Source organism: Hirundo rustica, chromosome 8 (genome assembly GCF_015227805.2).
Source record: "Hirundo rustica isolate bHirRus1 chromosome 8, bHirRus1.pri.v3, whole genome shotgun sequence".
Lineage (NCBI taxonomy): Eukaryota > Metazoa > Chordata > Aves > Passeriformes > Hirundinidae > Hirundo > Hirundo rustica.
This window is the reverse complement of record NC_053457.1, coordinates 9,081,050-9,100,091: the sequence shown is the minus strand read 5'-3', so window position 1 is coordinate 9,100,091 and position 19,042 is coordinate 9,081,050. Positions and strand designations below refer to the sequence as shown.

At 38.9% G+C, this 19,042-nt stretch overlaps 1 protein-coding gene across 6 annotated transcripts in view; it reads right to left on the bottom strand.

The window, feature by feature from the left end:
- Window positions 1-19,042, bottom strand: part of LDB3 (LIM domain binding 3) — a 107,312-nt gene that overhangs the window by 64,093 nt on the left and 24,177 nt on the right. For all 6 annotated transcript variants that reach the window (XM_040070938.1, XM_058421444.1, XM_058421445.1 and 3 more), the window contains 2 exons: window positions 11,381-11,532; window positions 147-222 (listed from right to left, as the gene is read on the bottom strand). In XM_040070938.1, coding sequence (XP_039926872.1) covers window positions 147-222; window positions 11,381-11,532 — 228 coding nt within the window. The remainder of the gene's footprint in view (window positions 1-146; window positions 223-11,380; window positions 11,533-19,042) is intronic.

Genomic DNA, 19,042 nt, shown 5'->3' with positions numbered 1-19,042 from the left:
TGCAGCAATTCTCCTGTCTGTGAATTAAACATTCAATGTTTAATTATTTGGAGCAGGCAAAAGCTATTTTGTGTAATAGATATTTACCTTCACCGCAGCAGATAAAGACAGTATTCACTTTGGCTGAGGAGAAACGTGTCACTTACCTTCTGATGGGGAATTACAGCCCTGGGGGAGTCAATTCTGGGAGCTGTGGTTGAAACTGGCACTGGACGTTTGGATCTGGGGATAAAAAATAAAAGAAAGAAAATAAAAGAGATGTGCAATCTACACTCTTATTTCTCAGCTCCAATTTCATGCCAAAAGCTGCTACATCAGGACTGAAAGTTAAGAGTAGCCTAGACTTTTAATGTTAATCATCAGGCTTTTCCTACATCCTCCTTTACAAAGGTATTAAATGAGAGAAGTTTGAGAAAGTTTCTCTGAATGATGAAAATCCACCAGGTATGGAAACAACCTCTGACTTGGGAGATCATCTGTTTTCCAATACTTGTGACAAACTGCATTTTCATCTATGAAAGCCAGCCACAACTAGATAAATTCAAATGTGGGCAGCACTCTGGAAAAAGAGACTTATAGGTGTCTTAAAATGCAGAGGCTAAACTTTGGTGCTGAGGCATCTCAGGATAACTCCTCAAAAGATTTAACAGCTTAAACTTCACAACTACAACTGCAATTACTTAAACCTCTCCTCAGGAAGAAACACGGGCTTCATTTCAGACCACTGAGTTTCACAATGAGCAGAACACTACTGAATTAGCTACTTCAGGTGCCTGGCTTCCACCTGTATGTGACAAATATATGTCCTTGATCATTTAAAAAGCCCAAAATAAACCCCACTAAAATGTTCTGAAAATATACAGTTTTCCATTTCATTGGAATAACAAAGAAAGCACAATGGCAAATGCCATCTGAAGCACTTCTAGGATGCTCAGGTAAGTGAAGATGTAGTTGTGGGAGATGATGTAAGAATCTGCCCAGTGGTGAAAGTTCCCCTGAAATCGGTCCAGTACATATGGGATCACCAGGAAAAAAGGAAATGAAAAACAAAAATAGTCAAAAGAATCAAAAACATACAAGTAATATCCCACTTCCAACCTACAGATCAGGATTATGCCTCAAATTCTTATCTTTAAAAAGTAGATTTCAAAATTAGGGCAGGTAAAAAATGAAACAAAAATACTCAAAAGCTTGCAAATCAAGTAGAAGCAGCTAAGACATTTGGAATTATTTGCTCTAGACAGGAGATGAAGAAGGGAAGATGTTGCAGAGGCTTAGAAAATAATGAATGGTAAAAAAAGGGAAATAAAACTACTCTTGTGGACATTGAGTGAAATTGAAAAGACAACACTGATGAAATTGATAAAGGCAAACATCTCTTTCTAGAGAACTTGATTAACCTGAGGTAAAACTCATTGTTACAAGATATAATTGAGACTATGAGATGAGCAGAGTATCAGAAAGGATCAAACAGTTACACTTAACAACAAAACCCCCCAAGAGCTGCTTTAGACTGGGTATAAAAAGTAAAACATACAGACTCTCATTTTTCATGGCACAGCTTAAAAGACCTTCTGTGTTAGGTTCATTATTCCCTTACTGAGGGCTGCGTTGCACTTTCCTCTGAAATACTTACCAGGGGCATCTATCAGAGAGGGAAAGCTGAGCTCAACAGGAACAGGGCTCATCCCCAGTGGCAATCCCTGCATTAATACCCAGCTTCACACTGAGCTCCATGTTTAACTTCAGCTGCCACACATAACATTTTTTTTCCATAAGCAGTACTGAACCTACAAAAAAAGACCACCTAAGAAAAAAGGAGTAATCCTTACTCCTACTCCTTCCAGGAACTAGAAGATTTCCACTTAGAAAGTATGGAAATTCTGCTACTTTGAGAGCTGAAAACAAAGCTGATGTAATAGATGCCTACCTTACAACCAGGTAATATGAAAATGAGCACAGTCTGAGGAAACAATGAAAACTAGCATTTTCTTAAACAACATGTGAAAGCTTAACCTGTGAAATTCACTGACAAAGTATTCCTGAAACAACGGGCTAGAAGATTGTAATTCATATGCACAGCTGAAATATATCACAATATACTCCCAAGATATAATTACCTGAGAAACAGATACCTTCAAGTTCTAAGAACAGAACTACTCACTAACTGCCTAAAACAAACTTTCCTCAGGCAAGTTATCTTCCCTCAGGAATGAATGCCATACTCTTCCTCCAACCATTTTAGCTTAAAAAGAGAAACAATAAATCATATTTATGAGACGTGCACATGTATCATGAGAGACAGCAAAAAAGAGAAAAAAAATCAACGGCAGCTCATAACACAGGGTAGCCGAAAACCGACAGTGACAGTTTATGAACACACAAAGATTTAGGGGATGATCCTGTTCCTCTTTCCATTACTGTAATTTCTGAGTACACACAGTTATTTCTGTGAGGTGACACTGGTGAACCTGGCATACCATGTTAAGTGTCCCCCTGCTCTGCTCACTGATGATGAATTTTAGTGCCAAAGTTGCTCAGCACTGTAAATATGGTTTGCCATGTACAGAGGTGCAGCACACAACTACACACTGCATGTTTAATGCTTAACTGGAAAACAGTTGTATTGCAGCAAAGGAATTTATTTACCAGACTATTTCATCACTTCTGATGTTTACTGTATGTTTAGTTTTTCCTCTATCATTACCTGCCTACAGAAGATGAAGCTAAAAATCTGCATTTCTTCCACCTTAGTGATAAAATACATCCGTCATTCACAGTGTTAGCCAAGATTTGTATTTGACACCAACTTGTAGATTTCAAGATGTTACTTGAAAACCATGTTGCTACACCGCGCTGACTTGGATGTTTATAGCTTTGATATTTAAAAACAGAATAATGAGGCTTGCTTGATCTAGCAGAGGCTTGCACCAGAGAAAAGGGCAGAAGAGGTGAAATCAATTTGTGGAATGAAATTGTATGCACTTGCAGAATGAAGTGATTATTTACATAAGAGTCATTACTCCTCCAGGAAAAACATCTGCAAGTTCAGAACATTTGTTTTTTCCTCCCTCTCTTGCTAGATGGATCAAATCCTGCAGCAACACAAGTTTGCTTTCTGAGTGATCATGGTGCTGTAGCGAACATATGTGTCCAGGTTTACATTTTAATCCACTGATTGCAAAATTATTTTATTCCAAACACTTGAGGGTGAATTTGCTCAGTAGAGCTATGAGAAGGATGAAAGCCCACATTTCACAGATGATTGTGATAATCTTAGATTTGATGTTGAAATTTTTCATAAAGATTCTTTTTCTTAGGCATTTATTTGATTTCAACTTTTAGACATTTTCTTCTACATTTTCCAAGTTAAAGATAGAAACAAAAACCTCATTTCAAAATTAAAACTTAGAACAGTTCTAATGATGACTAAATACATAATTCTAGTATTTTTTTTAAATTCCTCTCCTTTGCACAGATACACCTCTTGTCTCCCTCCATACTGGTTCTATTTTTTAATGAAGCTCAAAACCAAGATGGATGTAGATTTGCAAAGCAATTCAATTTTGATAGCACTGCTCAAATGACTGCCAGAATTCCTCCTTGTTCCCACCTAAATAGATCTTTAATTGAAGAGCACTTGACTTCAATCTTGGTATTTTTGTACTCACAACAAAGGTTTATCATAAGTCAAGTGCACTGAGGAGTGCAACTGCTGCCTAAGTCAACTGCCTGCCTAAGAGGAGGCTGCAAAGGAGTTTTGTGATGCACTATCAGTTTAAATTACGTCCTCAGGGGAGCACAATATTGTACTTGCAAAGAGATGACGTGATCTAAGAGATAATAGCTCATTTTCATCTTCATGGGGCTTTTTTCTATTTCTTATCTTCACCAGTCAGTGTCTATATTTTCTAATTCTCTGGATGACTAAAATCAACATTTCTTTTTTACAGTATGCTTTTTCATTTGTCATTTTATGACACTTATTTACAACTTCTTGAATTTCTTAATAATAGTATCCTAGTATTTCAGCTACTGGAAAAGGCATCAAGTGCATGGAAAGGTAATAAAACAGATTAGATTAGAGTTAGAAAACATTTTACATGCTTTAGCTATCACCTAACTGAAATGGAGGCATTCTGGACTGGAGCAGGTGAGCACAGAGCAGGATGCAAAACAAAACATGATCCTTTCTATTTCTCTGGCATCTGCACAGACCCTGTTGTATCCTCCTAACTCCTCTCCTGCTGTGGAAAATCCCTCCTTTCCTGAACTGCCCCACATTCTGCCCTCCAGCTTCTTCCCTCCTGAATGGAACCACTGGCTGCCAATGCCTCCATCTGCTCTTCATTGACTTGGGACTGACCCCAAAATTCCTCCATCCCAGCAGCTTCTATGGGCAGACAGGGAGGATATCCAGTATCCCTGCAGCTCTGCCCAGGGGGTGACAGCTATCCACAGAGTTCCAGGTAGGAATGCTGAGCACATGCCTGGCACTCACCCAATACACACAGCAAGCTCCACTCTTAACCTCCAAGAAGCATGGACACCTTTACTCAGGCAGGTTATTTCTCTGTCTCCTTCCTCCTGTCTTCACACTGTTTTTAAGCCGTTTCCAAAAACTTCCCCTGCATATCACTATTGAAAACTTGGATTAGCCATAAAAAAGATGTGGGTTCCTACCAAGGAAATTTATTTCTGTTATGAAACTTGTTTATGCTGTCATGGGCTGAATTGGTATGCAGATGTGTATTGCCATTAACACTGTAGAAGAAATGTATTAATTGATATCAAATTTATGAATTATTTATTAATTTGTCTGCAGCCCAGTGCAGACAAATCCACAATACTCTTGAAATATTCAGAAATACCTAAATCAGTATTGATTATAAATAGGAAGCCCCTACTCTCACCAATAATAAATTGGTCAATCGCAGAATTTGCATTGCCTAGTTATAGACAATGTCGGTTCAGGAACAAAAACAAGAGGCTGAAATGGAATCAGATTTATCAGAGAGGGATCAATGCTTAATGGCATAAAAACTTCAGACATAGCAGCTCACTTGGAACCTAAAGTTTGCAGTAATTATTTATTATTAATGATTTAATTATTAGATTGAATTATTAGTAATTCATAATTACTGAGAGATGCTAAAAACATCTACTTAAGGTAAACTCATAAATAATGAAAAGATTTGTTCATTTAAGATCATCAGAAAAAATGTTTGGGTTATGAAATGATCTAGTACATAAAGCAAAGAATTAGGAATTATTAATAAAGAGTGGAAGATGCACTGAATAAAGATTCAGTTCCTAGATGTAGCTTGTCTTGCAATGTGATGCAACTCTCCCCAGTAAATATAATATATAACAATTTTGAAGAATTTAGTATCACATATTTAAATAAATTATTTAGTTGAAAAATATCTGAAGTGAGCCAAAATTACTTCCTCTGTGCAGAAAGCAGTCAGGAACTGTTTATCTGAAAGAATACAACTGCCACGTATATTTACTGTGTCAGCCTGCTGACTTCAGTGAGATGGACCCATGGTGCCCATCCTGACCTTTCCATGGTGAGTGAAATACAGTATGTGAAAGAATTCAAATGGAGATTATCTTTAGGGAATCCAGAAAATATTTCTCACATAAAACAATGAATTTTAAACTCACCTCTAAGCTGGTATTGGGGGGGAAAAAAAAGCGATGTGTACCCTGAGAACAGTTCTAATCCCTATGCAGAATCTTGTTGCAATGAAAACTACACTGCCCTTTAAAGCCTTGGCATATATCCACAGTTTCCAGGCTCTTTTCTAAAACTAACAAGGACACTTTATGCAGCGAGTGTAAATAGCAATCCACTCAATTAAACTGCTCATGTAAGGAATATATTTGTATTTATTGCAGTGACTGACATTGATACTTATTTCATTTTCCATGGAAATAGCTGCTCATTAATTTCACCAGCCCTAAATGTTACTACTCAGAGAGAGTAGCTTACAGTCCTGTCCAAATGGTAACTCGACATCTGAAAACAAATCCTACTGTCCTCTCATACCTGCATACAGAAGACAATTGGGCACACAACGGGACTCTATTTCACACAGAGTGAAGGAGGACCAACTCTCTCAGTAATACAGTGTAGCTTCCTTAACCCAGTAGTGGGATGTGCCTTTTTTAATGCTTTAAGCATACAGAACCACCAGAAGGAAGGAAAAAACTCTTGGTTATTGGTGGCAGATGACTCTTAGAAATTCTAGAGTCACAAGTCTAAGCAAAATAAGCCAACTAGTATGGGATGTCATACCTACCATGAGTATTCTTTTTTCTACTAATCTGCTTAAAATTTGGAATAGTCCAACTAGTTCAGACTGTGCTTTCATCAATATTGTATATATAGTTCCAATTTACCCTGAACTGGGACAGATACCATATTTTAATTCTTCTGAGCATCAATATAGGCCTATTCTGGTTCTGATTTAAATGTGCCCACCAGCAGGCCTAAAACATGCACAGAGTTGGTTACTACATCCAGCATCAGACAAAAGAGCAGTTACAATAACCACTGAGTTCCCCTTGCTTGCAGTTTGCTGTCATCACATGCTTTATTTATAGTGGGCCTGAAATAAATACTGCAGGATCAGCCATCTTTTGGTGCCGCACAAAAAAGGAAAGTTATTAAATATTTACCATAAGTCTCTCATAGCCTCGCCTCTGACACTTTCCCTTTCAGTAGGGAAAAGAATTGTTTAGCTCATGGTTTTCCAGCAGAAGACAGCCAGTTGTGACTGGAAGCAAAGGGGAGCATCACTGGCATGCCCTCAGTGGGGGAAGTTTTGTCAATGCTCACCAGGCACAGAAGTCTCCACCTCCCCTGCTCCTCTCCAGCAGCACAGAGTGACGCCAAAGCGGAGCCTTAGAGTGACACAGGAATGTTTGTGCCAGCAGAATGAGGCACACTCATGTTACAGCACTTTCCAAAACTAAGCCAGTACATTTGGTGAATCCTTTCCAAGGAGGCTGATCAGATTACTTGAGTTATGATCAAATGAATGTTGTGGATGCTCCAGTGAAACATGTTGACAAATAACGCTGCTCTCTTTTTGCATTTACTGCGCATTTAAAAAGAAACCCACTTGTACGAAATAAAAATAGACTTTGCACGCATTTTGGGTTTCACTGTGAACTGAATACTGCGTGACCCGTTTATGGCCTAATATCTGTGGGACAGACAGACACTTAAAGATGAACTTTGACTGGCCTAGAATTAAAATGCCTGAGGGCAGCTGCGTATCTCAAATAACTGATTAGAAACTGATACTGAAAAATGACTGAGAACTGAACTCCAGGAGGTCACAAAAAGACCAAAAGCAAAGCAATGTCTTTTTCCACCCCAGCCCAGGCCATTTTAGAGTATGATCATAGCCTTCCATGGCACAGTCCAGCAGAACCAGTACCAATACCCCCTCAGTACACTAGAGCAATTCAGGTTTCTAAGGAATAAGCTGCTTCTATAGAGGTAGGCAACACTTTGGAATATCAGCCTGGTTTGCCTGAGTGCCTCATTGGAGTTCTGGTGAGTAATTGTGCACAGTGCCAAAAACACTTTCCTTCTCCTCTCACTCCTGCTCTTTCTTCAGCAAAAAAGAATTCACTTCCTAGATGTACTTTTCCCTCCAAACTTAAGTAAGCAGTGCTAGTCTGGAGGGTCCCAGACATTCCCACATCACTGGATCACAGGTCCCTTCCTCCAGGCACGGTCCAAATACTTCAACTTCTTGGCGCTTGCCCTCCTGCATGTTTTAGCTTCCCAGAAACAGCAAAGGGAGTCACGCTGCAGGCTCTAGAGAAATGGGTGGCCAGACAATGCAGCTCAAGCCATTAACAAGTTCTGGCTGCCTGATCAAACCTCTGGCATAGCTGGTGAGACTTCCAGTCTAATTTTGTGGGTTTATGTGAAAACATAGCATGGCTGAGGTGATAAGAACAAATTGAAGAGGGAGTTTAGGGAAGGAATTTGTCAGACAACACTTGACCTGAACCCATTGCTGAAACATGGAGAACTCCACTCAGGCCAGCACTCAACATTGACAGCAGATCTATGTTAGTGTGCTTTGAACAGTGCAGGTGCTACTTCAATTCAAACTAAGTTATAATGCAGGAAATCACAGACTCCCAGTGTTTAGGCAGGCAAGTATGAATGGGGGCTCTTAACGCTTCCCTTTTTTCTATGATTGTTGCCCTGCAGTTGGATGTGCTGCACAAGCACTTGACACCATGCTCAGCTTTTCTTGACAGCCAAATTAAAACAATAACCAGTTCCCCACCCTGAAAAAAGCCCGCAGAGAACAAAGTGTTATAGCAAAAGTGAGTAGCGGCAAACACTGTCTTAACTGTCAGGTTGTAAACAACGCTCATGAAACCTTCATGGCCACAATCAATAAAGGGAAAGGCCATCACTCTTGAGAGCCAAGAAACATTAGAAAAATAAAAAGCTTTCTATCTCGGAGCATTTACGTTGAGATTTCACATTCCACTGCTTCTTCCATGGCCTTTTAGATCAAACAAGCAAGACCAGTTCTCCTTCCAGTGCTGCAACAGTGAAACCAAGCCACAGATTACCTGGTAAGGCATTCCATGACCTTGAAACTTATTCTGCAGAGCCATGTGAGAACTCCACATACATGTCCAATACCACCACAATTTAGAGCTTAAGTTTTCCTATCACAACAGTCAATCTCCTAATGTACATATGTGCCTTTTCCATTGGAAAGGATTTCCAACCTTTCCAAACTTTTATACAAATAGGATAACTGAGCGCTTCCATCTCTGTGCTCTTTATGGCAACTAGGGCTGCTTTTCCATAGTAGTAAAAGACTCCGCTCCAGTTTCATTGCTGCAAGCCACGTCTAAAAAAAGTCAAAGTGATCTCTTAGCACAGTCATTTTCCTGGTCACCACATCCCAGGAGATTTTGCCTCTCTTCTGTCTTGTCCTTATTTGGTTGAAAGTTACTACCCCTTGTCACTGCTGCCTTCTTTTCATGTTAACTGTTATTCTTTCCACCTACCTAATATTTGTAAATTTTTTTTGCATTGTAAATTTTGGGCAGGTGACTAAACTGACCACCTCTTTGTCCTTAGGTAAATTAACCCATTTGTGTCCAGGGAAAAAAATTATTTTTTAAGGCAAGATTAATATAACTTCCTGAATATACTGGAGATGCCTTTTGTTCAAGACATTGGATTTTTAATAGGGTTCTATGCGTACATCAGTTGACCAATATCACTTGCTGCTAGGGTTTAGCTTCTATAAAATTCTGAACTGTGCAAAGCAAAGGCAGCTTAATGCCTCTGAGTCCAGCTTTTTAAAATAGCCTCATGTCATCTAAGAAAAAAAAAAATTAAAATAAGTACTTTTCAGTCTGTTTATTGGGTTTTCCCAATGAGACTGAATAGGTAACCAAGGTGAACTAATAGCTCACATCATAAATCAGCTGGAGAGTAGAAGTCATTAGTTGCATAAGTTCAGAGCAAAAACATGATCTGAGAAAGTTTTCATCTGAAAAAAAAAAAAAAAAAAGTTCATGATCTATTTATGTTTACCAGTATTTCATTTCCTTCTTTTCAAAATAGATTGTAGTTCATCTACATCTATTATCTATGCAAGCGTATTTCAGTCTGTGGAACACTCCATTACTGCTTTCTTTGGTTGTTCTTTATCCATACTTGAGTATCTGAATTATATATCATTGGTTTGGAACCAAGAGACAGGGCACGCCTTAAAAAATAGAAGAAACAAATAGAGATGAAAGCAATTAATAAAGGTACTTCCACTAGTTTTCTTTTTTCTTTTTTTTTTTAAACAATGTGGCCACTAGAATTGCTGGTGTTGTAACTTAGAGGTCAGCAAATAAAAAAGCACAATGATTATTCAAACGAAATATCCCTGGCGACACTTGATCAAAAATAGTGTTTCAAGTGACTTGTCTCTGTGATATGTATTAGGATAATCTGGATTTATTAGTCACAAATTTGGAAATCCTTCTGTGTGTAAGAAGAGCTGTTCATTTTTAAACCATTTATGCCAGGCCATGGAGGCAGACAATGGAGAACTTTTCAGGTTCAACATCCAGGAAAATTTATACCAAATATGCAACAACCCAAAGTACAATAAGAAATATTTTCTCCCGATGCAAAACCACAAAGGTTCAACAGAAAAGCAGACAGACATTCTAAAACAATCAGACAGGATTTTTTTCTTAACTTTCAAATAAAAAATATTCAGAGCAATCTAAATCTTTGTAAAAAAATATATCATATATATACTTGTAATAACACTATCACTCAGAATGAAGAAAAAAAGAAGCTGGAGTGGATGATAGGATGAGAATTTGACTATATGCATCAAAGCAGTGATTTTCTACTCTATCTGGAACAGTCAAAGTTAAAGCCATGGGGGATAATCACCCACATATTTTGCTTTATAGTACCTTGTCCTTGGAAATTTCATCCGAACTCCTTATTCTTTAGCTATTATTCTGTTCCTGATACTGATTATCTCAACTCCATATTCATGTATGAGATTCTTTCATATATTCTCAGAAACTGTACTTCCACATTACGGTCTGCTTTCTGTACTTGTCTTTGCCTACTCTGTACAAAAATTATCTTCACAATGCAATAAACTTAGCAACTACTTCTCTTTCTATAATTATGGAGCTTTAAATATTAATGCATTTATTACAGAAATCCTCTGTGCAAGGTTATCTAACTTGAGAACCAGTTTCCTTGGAAGCAACATTAATCAGCAGAAGTTAAAAGACCTATTAAGAACTGCTTTCTTAATGGCAAAGCAACTTTTATCACATCTCTGTGATAAAATCTGCCTCCCTTTCCTGCATTTGGGCTACACCTTCTTATTCAGTCAGAGGCAGAGCAGACTTTCAAACTCAAAGGTGCCAGACCATTAGCACAAATTCTCATGAGGTTCCTCCCGTGCACTCGTAACACTTGTTCTGTTTGTTGTCTTGAGAACAGCTGTTCATAAATTAGCCAAACTAACCTGTGTTTCCCACATGAGAATAACCAAAAGAAACATCACTGTTGGATTTATTTAACAGAAGCATGAACGGATATGAGATTGCACCTGTATTCAATAGGCTAAATCCCACACAGATAGAATCAACATAACCATTCAATTTCCATAGGAATCCATGCTGACTTCCACAAGAATCGGAGCAGATTTTGGCTTTTCATCTCGTATCTGTGCCATGAGCACTTCAAATAAATCTAACAGGCAGGGATAAAACACTTGCAACCTTCAGTCACAAGTTTTATAGATTGTCCTTAGGAACACAAAGAGTTTAAATTATACCAACGTACTTCTGCAGAGTGAGGCTCAGGTTGTGGCTGGCTGATTTGATCTTGTTCTGGGCCTCCAGGTGGGTCATGCTGTCAGTGTTGACTCCATCAATGGCCACGACAAGGTCCCCCTGGTTCATCTGTGACTGTGCTGCCTTGCTGCCAGGGGTGATCTGTGCGGGATAGAACAAAAGAGAAAGTCTTATCCTGATAAGTCATTCTCTATCCAAAACAGTTGAAGAACATGCCCAGAATTATAGTACAGAACAGATACACCTAAAAACATACCAATAGATACAACAATAGTTGTATCCATTATTGTATGGGTAAAAAATCAAAATTTATGGAAATTAAACAAATCAAAGTTAACTCACACTCTTGCAAAGGTCCAGGACATCACCTACTTGTTGTTCCTTCCATTTTGAGAGGTTAGCCTAACGTAGTGGCTCCCTTACCAACTATTATCACCCAAGGGGATAATTATGTCTATACAGCAGCAGTATATAGAGACATCACTCAGAAGCAGAAAACTAAGGAACCATTATCCACTGCATGATCTAACTGTACTTTTCCTCCTAAAAGCCATTTTTCCAAAATTAATTCATTTTTTTTGAAGGGACAGAAAATTAATGTGCGTGAGTGGCACTGGGCACTTGTTTCTTTCATAGCAAGCTTTAGAGGAAATTATTCTGCTTAATCTTACCCATACACAACTGCAGCTCCATTACCAACACAGATTGCCACATACCCATCTCACCAACATGTTGGACCTCACACTCCAAAGGCCAGCACTCTCAGGAACAGGAAGGCACAATGCTGCAACCACAAACCCAACAACTGACACAGCAGTTCAGAAGTTGTTTGTTAACTGTGGCAGCACATTTTGATAGCTCCAGTTAGCTTATGCACTACATCTTCTCTGAATGGACAGCACCCTGATCTCAATTTTACACAGCCCTCTCAGTTTCCATATGGGTGAAACCAGTATAGTACTAAACCAGAAAAGCCTTCACATACCATCAGCAATCAATTTTAATGAACACACCAGAGTGTTCAACACCTGCTTTCAGCACCCAGTACATAAAGAACATGGATATAAACTGGAGGTCTTTACTCTTAGAGACTCACTTCCTTACATTCCTCACTAAAAAACCCAAGGATAATCTAAAATATTACAACAAAGGCTGCATTCAAAAATTCGGTTCCTTCAGTACAGTGAACATAAAAGAAAGATGTGTTTGATTATGAGCCAAAAGTCCCCTGTGAATTCAGCCAGGCAGAAAGCATGACATTAAGTTTCTAGGGAAACCAAAACCCAACACAAATTCAAACACTTCTAAGTGTTAAGTGAAATTCCTTAACTTGCCTTCCTTAATACAACCTCAAAACACTTATAAATATATACATACTCAAAAAAGCCTCCTTCCAAAACAATTCCCTAGACTGATTGTTTATGCGCTTTACTGGCAAAGACAAATAAGCAAAGGAAGGAAAAAACCCTTTCTTAACACAATGTTAAAGGTGCTCAGTATCGAGGCCAGAAGTCCAACTGACAGTGCAGTCTGACAATGGGAGGTGTCAGTTTACTAGAACACGAGCTCTAGGATCAGAGTGCTAGAACACAGCACCCTGGATACTCAGACTGTTTAAAGGAAAGATTACTTTGGAATTAGGCACTGTAAGTAACTCAGATTTGACTGGAAGAGACAAGTTTTAATACCTTTTCATCTGAGATAAAAGCAATGAGTTCTGTGTTTTCTGGGTGAAGGACAGCCACAGATACAATGTCCTCATGCAAGTAGATTTGACTGATAATGGCAGCACTATTCCCCAGTGTATTTTCCTGGTGTTAAGGAGTAAAGGGATGAGGGAAATATTTTGTGGCAGTTTCAAAGACAGAGTTTTATTTTGCAGTCTAATGCACACTCACAAGGAGGGGGGGGGGGGGGGGTGGAAAAATCCCCTAAAGATTTGTGTTTTGTGTTACAAGCATAGTTTTCTTAACCTGTTATACAAACATTAACTTGTATGCATTTTATTGACTTTCATTGTGCCCAGTACACAGAATCCAGAAGCCCATAAAGAATGTGGATTATTTGTACACCCACATGTACTTGTATAGTTACTCAAAGATCCTTCCCTGGTCAGTTCCACAAATACATTGAGAAACAGAATGTGCAGTAGAATAAAAGTTAAAAGAAAGGGCAAAAAGCAAACCAAAGCCAAACTTAGACAAATGAATCAGTAAGACTTGAATTCATCAAGCAGGAAACGTCAGTCTTTTTCAAATTATCCTTTTTAAATAAGTAATCTTCACACATCACTTTTCTAAGACACCACTTTTAATCTCCTCATGAAACACACAAGTTCTTACCACAGAATATTAACTGGGCAATGCTGGTTCCAAAATCTGTGGCACTCCCCCACATACACCTTTTTCTTGTCAAAAACAAAGATTGGTGTTTGAACATCAACCCAGCTTCTGAAAGTCAAATGTCTGCCCTAATTTGGGTATTCTTACTCAACACATCTGTCTCTCCTTCCACTTCCCAGTGATGCCTCAAACAAAATAAGCCCAGAGAAGCAGAGCTTCCACAGAACAGGATACCACACTCTAGATCTGGGGCTAGTTTAACACAGCTCTAACACTGGCTTCCCTCTCACTGTCTCTGACTTCTGCTTTTAGCGGCCCACGTGTAAATGTTATACCTTAAAGTAAAGGCACAGCAACTACAACCCTCCTAGAATTAGAGTCAATTTAGAGGGATGGGACGGCTGTAAAGAGTGGCACAATTTCACTTCTTCTAAGGGAATATTTTCTGCCTAATACTTTTGCAAAACATGACCTAAATGAAAAAAATACTCATCACAAGCATCTCTCAAACAAAAAGTCCTCAGTAACTCTGATTTGAGACTTACATGACTTTCTAACTTTGCAACACCATTTCTGAAGCAGAGAGCTCCAGGAGAACCATACTGTGAAAGACAAGGAAACAGCCTCAATCACGGCTCAACCAGTCGTTATTTTAAAAACAAATAAAATGATTCAACTTCCTCAACTAAGTATAACGGTAGGAAATTCTGGTGGGATTCTTTCATACAATTCTATTTTTTCAATCCGTTTTTCAGGGGACAGCACTCCACTGATGTTACTTTACCTCTAAAAATCAGCTTATCCTTACTTCACAGACAGCAAGACTCACAAGTATAAAAGATGGATCTGATTTATTGTGTCTGCAATTCAGACAAGAAATAAGTAACAGGAAAGAATTACTTTTTCTTACGGTCTTCCCACTGGTTAAAAAGCACACTAGATCATTTGGTCCTGTAGAATTTTATATAGAAGGCATTATTAAAGACTGGATGCATAACCTGTATGAAACATGAAAATCAAAGTACAAATTTGCATGTATTTTAGTTAGAACTCCAGAGACATCTCTGTGAGAGTTCCAAGTGAAGCCACAGTATGCGTTTCCAGCAGATATCAAGAACAGTTAGTAATTGTTGTGAACAAAATACCAGTGTACAGATGGAGATACAGGGCAGACAGATTTGAAGTGTCAAGGCACATTCAAGACTATCTTGTTCCCATTTCCAAAGATCCAGCTGAGAGGAATGGAATGCAAAGAGTTTGTCTTTTATCTGTTGGTATTTTCCTTTGAAAATTCATCTCTGATCTACTAAAACACTTACTAAATATAACCACAAACAGAGAAGAGCTCACTGTGTTTTCGTAAAATCTTCAGTAAATACTTCCTATTTAAAAATATTTTTTGAAAATATTTTTGAAGGACAAATGTTAATTAAACCTTAGAAATAGACTGGAAATCCAGACCTGTCTACACAGTAAATTCTACTTTGCTCTTATCTCAGCCTCTCTTCTATTAAGAGAAGTAACAAATTTAGGGAATTATACGACTGTCAAGGATAAATATGCATTTTTCAATTCGACCACCAATCTTTTTTTTCCTAAAACAAATCTCTGGGCAAGTTCTAGACAGAATGATTTCAGAAAACTTGTAATAGTCTTAACTTTCACTTACTCTGGACTACAACGTAGCTTTCAGTTGCTAGGTGCTGCAAATGCCTTTATTTAATGCCACAGTGAGAGGTTCATCAGAGTTTCAGGGTATAGCTATCTCTGTCAATTGATTTACAGCATCCAATCCAGGGTACCACCAACAGATCTGATTTTAATAGTAGTTCTTTAGTGCCTCAAGCACTAAAATTGATTGAAAAGATTGAAAAGCCAGGCATCTCACCTCTCTCAGAAAAGCAGAGGGATATGCACTGCTTCAGAGATGTGAATTTTCAGCCCTCACAAATTTCCTACAAGACAGACATCTGACTTCCAACATCCCCAGCTTAAAGCTGTTGGCAGGCTGGAAGTCTCACATGTTACTTTCAACACACTACAGAGAATTCTTACTACCCTCTGTTGTGAACAGATCCGTGCACTGGGTGAATATATAGCACCACAGTGACAGCTGTGCCCTAAAAAAACTCCTCTGCACAGGGCTCACAGTAAATACTGCTTAGCAGGAGCTCTGGGAGGCAGCATACAAAGAGCAGCTGCTGCACCACCTTGAGAACTGCACATGTTGCCTGCCAAGCCCCCTCAAGTCCACTCTAAAGGGAAGAGATAGGGATCAGGCAGCATTTGAGTGGATCAGTGTTCAAATACTAATGAGAATACTTGTATAAACAGATGGATGGACACAGTTTTCCTACCCCCAAGGAACTCCTAATCTACAAGGCAGACAAAAACACATAGGAAGGCCTACACAAATGAGAAGCTGTTAATATAGCCTGCAGCTTTATCCAGGGCCTCTTTTTCCAGCACTCAAACTGTGCCTGACTCCATCCTGACCTCAATCCCAAAATCAACAATTCGTATTTTCTGCTTCTCATTTAAGAACAACACTTCAGAGAATCAGATATTCACTAGCACTAGAAATGCACAAAAGCACAGGGAATGAATACCCTCTCCTCTTGAAGATCTCTGGAATAAAAGAAATAATTAAAAGGAAATGTTCTTTTCCATAATCAGAAAAGCAGAGACTATAATGTGTTCTTACAAGAAAAGGATTGGACAGAGACTAAGGAACACTAGAAAACACAATATAGAGAAAACAGCATTTAAATCTCCCTCCACTATACATTTATGCAAGGATTTTTTTTTGCATAGAAGACTCCAACAAATTCTCAGAGTCGTTCTAAGCTCTGAGACTGTAAGTGCCTGCAAAACTTCCTCGCTTTATACACAGGAGCATGACCTAGTGAAAGGAGAGATGTGCTTTGAGATCCCACCGCAGAACAGTTCCTGAATGCCCACATGGATCCAAGCAGCTACCTCTGGACCAGAGACATCTCTTCCATAGTAAGAAAGTTAATTGGGGAAACTGATATTATTTTTTCCTAAATGAATCACTTGCCAACCCTGTCCCCACAATAAACGTTTTTTCTTAGAAGTCAATTTTGGACAAGAAAAAATTGCAAAGAAAATGAATAAGACCCACTGGGGTAAGTCATCAGGCAGGAATTCACCATTTCATTTGACACATTTCCAGAAGGCACAAAACACAAACAAGGAAAGAAACGGACTACATAACCTATACCATAAAGCAAGCATCCCATGGCTTTTATACCTTTCTGTGTCAGAGAGGAGTGCCGAGCAAGACAAATTAAATGTGAAGACAAGACTGTAGGAAACCTGAAACTAACGTCCTTGCACATATCACTAACCAAACCTAAGGAAAACTTCTATTTTGTAGCTACCGTTTGCCTGAACAATGTCTGGTTTCAATTCACTATAGGGCTTTAATGTTTTGGGGTTTTTTCTCCTTTCTGTGGTGTTTCTTTTGTTGCTTTGGTTTGGCTTTTTCTTTTTAATAAGATAACAAGAACTACCTTAAATGAACACTCATGGCATGTGCAAAATATGCCACTGACACCTCTTAGAGATTCCATTTATACTAAACAGAGCTGCACTGGCAAGCTGCACAAAGACACTCTGAAGTGGCCTCTCAGGCTTTGCTTCGTCTGTAGCTAGGAAGGGAGATTATAATACATGTGAGAACACCCAAAATAGCTCTAATCTACCTCTCTCGGGTACCAGGAATCACAATGCCACAGCAGCACAGAGATTTTGTGGGATGAAATTTACAACTCAGGACAGCCTGTGCTGAAATCTGTACTCCAACAGCAGAAGGGCTAGGGGCACACAAACCAGCCAACTTACCTCAGCTTCAGGAGTGCTAAACCAGGCTGGAATGATGCCACCTTAATTAACACCAAAAATTTCCCTTACACTTCACATCACTCCCAAGGCTGCTTTTCATGCACAATATATGATCTCTTCAAGGAAGAAGACAGACAGATGATAGCCCCTCCTGCCAAGCTAACTAGACTCAGGTGATGAAAACAAGCCAAATGTAAAAGACTTTCAGCTGTGAAATGAAAGGAAGCATAGAGGCAGTGCTTAGGGAATTGCCCTAGGCAAGGCTTTGGGGGATGTTTTGAGTGGCAGTGTGAATACACCTGTTGCCATTTGGAAGATCATTTCATTCCCTGCCCACCTCCACGTCTGATGGAAACGTTTTCAATCCTTTGTTAAAAAAAATTAAAAAGAGCAATATTGTGGACTTTGCAGATTAGCTTGTTAGAAGCATGACTGCCCTATGCTACACCAACTATACAGATGATAGTGAAATAGTGGATGTGGCTTTTTAATAGGATGTGTTGGTGTAACTGGAAGGTTAGACAGCTCTTTATATTGTTTATGGTAGGACTAATTAATATCTCTTCTCCCAACGCTTATCCAAATATAGCTGTTAGATCTGTTCAGTCTGTTCTCAGTTAGCATCACACGTTGTGCCAAGGTAGTGTGTGCTGTGTATCTCACAGGAATTAAATGGAAGCAAAGACGTGAGTCATATAATGACAAATGCTGTTTGTTTTGTTACATGTTTTGAGAATAAAGTGAGTGAGTTCTTACTTGGTATCGAGGAGCTTAATAACTGGAATGCAAATCAAAACCAAGAATAACACTGAGGTACTGATCCTTAGTATTCTGGCAGCCCCCAAGTGCGAGTTGATGTGTCAGCTTCCACAGGACAACCCCCTGCAGCAAATATACACAGAGCTTCCAAGTGCCTGCAGGATCAGAACAGCCAAGTTTCTTCAAAGGCTCCCCATCCTCTTCCCCGCTTCTCCTTTTCAAATTTGAATTCATTCTAAGGCAGTTGTATAAGCTGGGATATTTCTTTGTGTTTCAAGCAGAGAGATCTCAGTAATCAATATTGCCTCCTACATTTTCAGCTTCTTGAATTCTACAATCTGTGCAGCTTTATAACCTGCTTACAGAAACACAATTTGTCTTGTCTCCCCCTACAACCATTAGCAATAAACTGAGGGGTTTATGTCTTGCTATTGGCCACTACAGTAAGATTTTCTTTATTTCAAGTTCATTCTGCTTAATGTATCTCATTGTATGTAACTAAGATCACAATGTTTTATAACTTTGAAGGGCTTTTGATTGGTCCAGCAACAACAGGCCTGACTAAAAGGGCATTTGAGATGATACTGAGTGGTTTAGTTCGGCAGTGAGTGCCTTCAGCCACTTCTGATACTAAACAACTTAAAATAGCTTTGACTTTGAGCAAGTCCTGAGGTTCTGGCACA